Raw genomic sequence first — 6879 nt, forward strand, 5'->3', positions numbered from 1 at the left:
AGCAGGATGGCGCTCCTCCCCACTTCCATCGCGACGTGAGAGCTTATCTGGATGCATCTATGCCAGACAGATGGATTGGACGAAGAGGAAGTGTAGAATTTCCTGCCAGATCACCAGATTTGACACCCATGGATTTCTTATTGTGGGGTTCCTGAAAGACAAAGTTTACAGCACAAAAAGGGCAACAATTGACGAATTGAGAGTAGCAATTCAAGAACAATGTGCTTTAATACCAGATGAGATGGTGTTTGATGTGTGCACTTCCATTTCTTCCCGTTATGAGATGTGTCTTGAGCAGAACGGATTTCAGTTTGAACACCTGAAGTGAAGCAAGCAAATTGTGACATTTTACAATTTCAACCAAGGAGAGTTTTCATTGTGAAGAATTTTATTTGTTATTTTTTCTCTTGATTTCAGTATTTAATCTCTAAATAAATCCTTTGGCTGTCATATGTATCTTGTTTCATTGTTAAAATCAATAAACAAGGCAAGTTATAATGATCCAATGAGTGTACACTTTATTTTGGAACACCCTGTATTTTCAATCTGAACAACACCATATGTGACACGTGGGATAAAACGGCCAGATTCAGTGATCCTAAGGTTTAGACGTGTCCATCTCTAATTTAGTAATTGTTGTAAATGTAGTTCGCAAGGCGTGGAAACCTCGTTCTATTACACAGAAAGGCCCTGGCATGGCCAGGTGGTTAAGACGCTTGATTCGTAATCTGAGGGTCGCGGGTTTGAATCCCCGTATCGCCAAACATGCTCGCCCTTTCAGCTATGGGAGCGTTATACTGTGATGGTCAATCTCACTATTCGTCGGTAAAAGAGTAGCCCGAGAGTTGGCGGTGAATGGTGATGATAAGCTGCCTTCCCTCTAGTCTTAGACTGCTAAATTAGGGACGGATAGCGCAAATAGGCCTCGAGTTGCTTTGTGCGAAATTCAAAATAAACCAAACTTAACAAAATTAGGAGCAGCAGTAGATAACGTTGGTAGCTTAGATGGATCAACACACGTATGGTATTCGATTCCTGTACGTTTATTTAATTTTTTGTTCAGAATAGACAAGAAAAAAAGTGTGTCAATTTGTCAGAAGCTTTAGATCTGTATGGTTTGAAAATTTCCAAGTGACAACTTCTTCTTGAGAAGATACAAACTAAATAGTTCTGGTTTCGAAACCCAGAGTTCGACTTTCATGAGTGTGTGTGTTTTGTCTTAATTGAACACTGTTCGTCCCTCGGCGGTAAGGTTGCAGAGTGAAAACAACAAAATCCGGTATTCGATTCCTGCAATTAGATTGAGAGAGCAAATACGATGCTTTTCCCCCTACTATGTGGCTCAATGGCCTGGCTATATACAACGCTAGAAATTGGGGTTAGATACTCGCGTTAGACACAGCTAGATCATTGTGTAGCTGTGCATATATAACCAAATAATAGGTATATTTAATTACGAAACGTAATTTTAGTATCGTTGGTTTTACATTGAATATGTTCCCCGATGAGTTTATTTGGTTTGGTTTGAATTTCGCGCAAAACTACACGATGGCTATCTGCGCTAGCCGTCCCTAATTTAGAAGTGTAAGACTAGAGGGAAGGCAGCTAGTCATCACCACTCACCGCCAATTCTTGTACTACTCTTTTACCAACGAATAGTGGGATTGACCGTCACATTATAACATCCCCACGGCTTAAAGGGCGAGCATGTTTGGTGCGACGGGGATCCCGCGACCCTCAGATTGCGAGCCAAGTGCCCTAATCACCTGACCATCCTTGGCATTCCCCGATGGTGCGATGGTAAGTCTACAGATTTACAACGCTATATTATGGGGCTCTTTTCTCCTCGTTGGACACAGCAGATAGTCAGATTTGGCTTTGCTAGGTAAAAAACACGCTTGTTGTTGAATGGTGGTCAGGCATGGCCATGCGGCCAGGGCGATTGACTCGAAATATGTGGGTCGTAGGTTCATATCCCCGTACCACTTAATACACTCTCCCCTTCAGCCGTGGTGGCATTTATATGTTTTGGTCAATCCCACTATTCATGGGTAAAAGATTAACCCAAGAGTTCGCAGTGGGTGATGATGACTAGCTGCCTTCCCTTTAGTCTTACACTGTTAAATTAGGGATGGCTAGTGACAATAGCTGTCGTGTAGCTTTACGCGAAAATCAAAATAAACTATTTGAATGCGACATTTCTTTGAAGTTTCATTTATATTCCGTTCCTATCGGTTTCAGTTGTCCCAGTATTCCCTTTAACTTACCAACTTTAGTTGTCACGGTATTCCCTTTAAGTTAACAACTCTTCTTATATTTTGATCAGTTAGAAACAAATATCACTTTTTTTTAACCAGGACTTTTTAGTTTGACTTTGTAAAGATGTCTTTGAAAGCTGGATTTTTTTAAAGCGTGTGTTTGTGTTTTTCTTACAGCAAAGCCACATCGGGGCTATCTCCTGTGTGCATCGAGGGGAATGAAACCCCTGATTTTAGGATTGTAAATTTCTCACTGTTCCAGCGGATAACCTTTTTTTAACGCGGAATAACTAATTTTCGTCTCAAAACTTCGGATGAAAAACAGCAACAGAAAAAAAAGAGGAAAAGAAACATTTATGTTCTGTTTCCCTTGTTTGTATGAAGTGAGTGAAAGACAAACATTGTGGTTGTTTATGTGTAGTTTGTGTAGCAAGTGTTAAAGCTGTTTATGTGTAGCAAGTGTGAAAGCTGTTTATGTGTAGCAAGTGCGAAAGCTATTTATGTGTAGCAAGTGTTAAAGCTGTTTGTGTAGTATGTGTAGCAAGTGTAAAAGCTGTTTATGTGTAGAATGTGTAGCAAGTGTAAAAGCTGTTTATGTGTAGAATGTGTAGCAAGTGTGAAAGCTGTTTATGTGTAGTATGTGTAGCAAGTGTGAAAGCTATTTATGTGTAGTAAGCATGACGGTTGTTTATGTGTAGTATGTGTTGCAAGAATGAAAGCTGTTTAGCCCGAGAGTTGGCGGTGGATGGTGATGACTAGCTACCTTCCCTTTAATCTTACACTGCTAAATTGGGGATGGCTAGCACAGATAGCCCTCGATTAGCTTTGTACAAAATCCAAAACAAATTTCTTTTAGAAACAGAAATAAGAACCTTGACTTCTGTCCAATCTTTACTTGAGTTTTTGTAAGTGGTATATCTTAATAAAGCCATCGTCAGTTTCTTACCAGTTTTAACTTTCATTTATTATTCAATGGAAAATAATCAGTAAGCCATTAACGTTTGTTTTAAGCCTTAACACGATTAAGCTTTTAAGGAAGTTCGGCCAGGTTTATTATTTTTTTATTTAACATTTCAGTAATGATAGAACAAGATAGAAACTTGAAATGCTATTTGACCTCGTTGGGACACAAGTGTTGCCTAGTATTAGAGCGTCGAGCTGTGGAGCAAAGGATCGAAGGATCGGGAGGTGGTGCAACTGAACACTCTCTGCACCTTCAGCTGTAAGCTCTCTGCACCTTCAGCTTGTAAGCGCGTCGTAAAACTAACAGTCACTCCCGTTATTTGTTGTAAAGAGCCGCTCGGAGTCTTTATGACAGCTGGTCGGTAGTTAAAGATTTGGAACGGCTATATCTGAACCCAAAGGTCATTGATTTGGCTATTTAGCTCACGTGCGCACAAAGCAACGTTCCAGTTATATTTTAATTCCATTCTATATTAAGGTCAGAATATAACGGTTGGATACATCATTGATACCGACATATAAACGTACGATTTGTTTCAGTGCAGAGCGACATTGGGCTGTATCTTCTGCGGGGAATCGAACCGTATACCTGTCACTCTGTGTTATCGCTGTTAAACCGTTGTTGGATACTTGGGGTTTTAACAAAGAGGTCGAGTTCAACATTTAACCTGTAAGACTTACATTTGCAAAGTTAGGAAGATTCGTTAAGTCTAACGAAATGTGTGTTCTTACTTATCGTTTAACTTGTATTTTAGATTTTAGACACTGCAAGGTTTAAATATGCAACGGACTGCTCCATATTGTTTATTGGGGGGGTAAAATTTCGGTGAAAACTTTCACTGGAGAGCCGAAACGTTGTCCCACATAATAATTCTACGATTCACTTTTTTATTAAAAAAAAAAGGCAAGGTATTATTACCTTGCCTGTTGATGAGATCAAACTCCATGTTTGTTTTTCATATTTGAGAAACTGAAACGTTTCGCTTCATACTTAACCTTACACTACAATCTATGTTTATTTAATCAGTTAGTTACACAGGTTTGGTATTTCAGTCTATCGCATACAGAACATGAATGTTAACAGTCGTCACGTTAAAAACATTTTTTTTCTTTACAAAACAATCACAAAAAATTGTTCACGTTTTGACTTTTCCGTCTGGGTCTCCGATGAAGTTTGTCGATGGTCAACCGAGCAAAGGCTTTCTTATAAGTGTTACTTTTGAGAGCATAAATAAAGGGGTTGATAGCTGAATTCAACCATCCCAACCAGACGAGGCAGGAGTCTATGATTGGCGGTATGGAACATCCAGTGCAGAATGGTTTCACGATGTAGAGTGTAAAAAACGGAAGCCAGCAGACAATAAACCCTCCAACGACCACAGACAGTGATTTGGCCACTCGACGCTCTCGTTGAAAAGCAGTTTGCTCGTATCCTTGTCTTTTTTTGATAGTATCTTCACCAAAACCTGATCTGCGCTTGATGTCACGGAAAGAAATATTTCTGTCGCGCCACCTGCTGGAGAATCTCGAAAACATTCTCGAGTCACTCGCCGTACTAGAGGTACGACTTGTTAAACTCATTCGGTAGCTTTTAGTGTTTGAAAAAGGCATGGATTTTGATCTCTCGTGTTCTTCTGGTGAATAATTCTTGTTCGACTCATCGGAACGTTTATGGCAGATTTCTGTCAAAGTGTAGATTTCGTTTTCCCTTCTGGCGACGGTTGTGTTGGCTCATTTTCAATCGCGCAAGCGTCTCTTTGACCGTCTTCATCTTGTGGGGCCGTCAGCACTGCCTCTCTTCTGCGAGCGACTGCAAAAATCCTAGAGTAGACGTATACCATAACCAGAGCTGGGATATAGAAGGACCCTAGAGCGGAATACACGACGTAGCCCTTGTTGGAGTTGTATACACAGTCTGTAGCGTTTTGTCGATCCGAATCTCTCCAACCAAAGATAGGAGGGCACGTGATCAACGCCGACATCACCCACACCCCACAGATCATAACAAGGGCCAAGTTGGAGCTCCGTTTAACAACATACGTCATAGGGGCAGTGATGGCGAAGTACCTATCCACGCTGATGCAACATAGGGTAAGAATAGATGCCGTACACAGTAACACATCCATGGAAATCCAGAACTCACAGACGACTCTCCCCAGGGGCCAGGGTGGTGAACCTCTTGGATAACTGCCAGGGGGAGTACAAGCAGGCCCACCAACAGATCAGTAACGGCGAGGGATACTACAAAATAATTGGTCACTGTCCGCATCTGGCGAGTCGTGGCGACAGCGGCAATGACCAACGTGTTACCAACTAATGTCAAGAATATCAGTACAGAAAGAGCACCAATCACTGTAACTTGTGATACTGATAACGTACCATCGAAATCATCAGAGTACCAGTCCTTACCGCTCATATTCACTGTATCAGATGCCCGATACATTCCTGCCTCGTTGTAATGAAACGGTGGACTGTTTGTCCTCCGCTCGGCGAATGTCCACTCCACTTTAAAAAAATCTCTCTTGTCGTTAGAGATTCTGCATCACATCAGAATTACTGGAAGTTTAGTTATTGTATCCTTTTGGAGGGCATTAAGTCCGCACAAATGAGATCTGGCTGAAAGTAAACAAACTAATTAGGATTCAAAATGAACATCCATATATTTTTGTTTTTTTAATATCACAACTGTTCGTAACAGCTTATAAACCTGTTACAGTTTAATACAGATCATAAAGTTTTAGTCGAAATATTTTATATATTTAGATAAGAAACTGAGTTATCTGTATATGTTGTTGTTAAGTATATCAACAGGTATTGCTGTTGTTGTAAGTGTTGTTATTTCTTTATGGTTTTTTTTTTATTATTTTGCACGAAGCTACATGACGACTACCTGTTCTAGCCGTTCTTAATTTACTAGTGTACGACTAGAGGAAAGGCAGCTAGTCATCATCACCCACCACCAACTCTCGGGCTATTATTTTACCAATTAGAGGGATTTACGTTACATTATGACGCCCCCACGGCTGAAAGGGCAAGCATGTTTGGTGTCACGGGGATTTGAACCAGCTACCCTCAGATTACCAGTCGAGCGCCCTAACTACTTGGCCATGCTGGGCCTTACATCTTAAGGTCATCTCTATGGATAGAGGATAATGTTAATGGATGGTCCTGATCTCGAAAATAATTTAATAAATGTTTTAGTTTACTGCAGGGTCTCTCTTAACAAGTGATTAGAAAGACGTTTGAGTACGTTATATTAAAACAGTTCTGGAACTTCGTCACATCTGGCCATGCTCTATCTGACGACCTTGACAATAGGCCTCCAACGTAATTTAGCTTGAAAAACGTTTCATCGCAAGGCTGTCATATCCAAAGCACACCACTTCTCACTGGATGCTTTCCATCTTCTGTCGCACAGAAGTTCATTAGGCACTACGTCCGGCTACTTGAACTTTACGTTTTTGTATGGAATAATATGAATATTCGTTCCATTCTCCATCTGTTGGAGCACATGACAATTGAATGGATGTTTCACGGCAGAAACTTGTGTGCGCATCACTCGTGAACTTTTTCAGACAGAGATCTTTCTTGAGTTTATCGTATCCTGTTACAAAATCTGCACTTTGTTTACCATTCCAGGAATACGACTTGCTGCAGG

At 40.7% G+C, this 6879-nt stretch overlaps 1 protein-coding gene across 1 annotated transcript; it reads right to left on the minus strand.

Annotated features, from left to right (window-relative positions):
* Nucleotides 1–4906: 4906 nt before the first annotated feature.
* Nucleotides 4907–5833, minus strand: LOC143257861 (5-hydroxytryptamine receptor 1A-like). The gene is given in 2 exon segments (XM_076516892.1): nt 4907–5394; nt 5397–5833. Coding segments are annotated over 2 exon segments (756 nt in total). The 5' UTR covers nt 5665–5833.
* Nucleotides 5834–6879: the final 1046 nt, after the last annotated feature.

Source organism: Tachypleus tridentatus, chromosome 7, assembly GCF_004210375.1.
Source record: "Tachypleus tridentatus isolate NWPU-2018 chromosome 7, ASM421037v1, whole genome shotgun sequence".
NCBI lineage: Eukaryota > Metazoa > Arthropoda > Merostomata > Xiphosura > Limulidae > Tachypleus > Tachypleus tridentatus.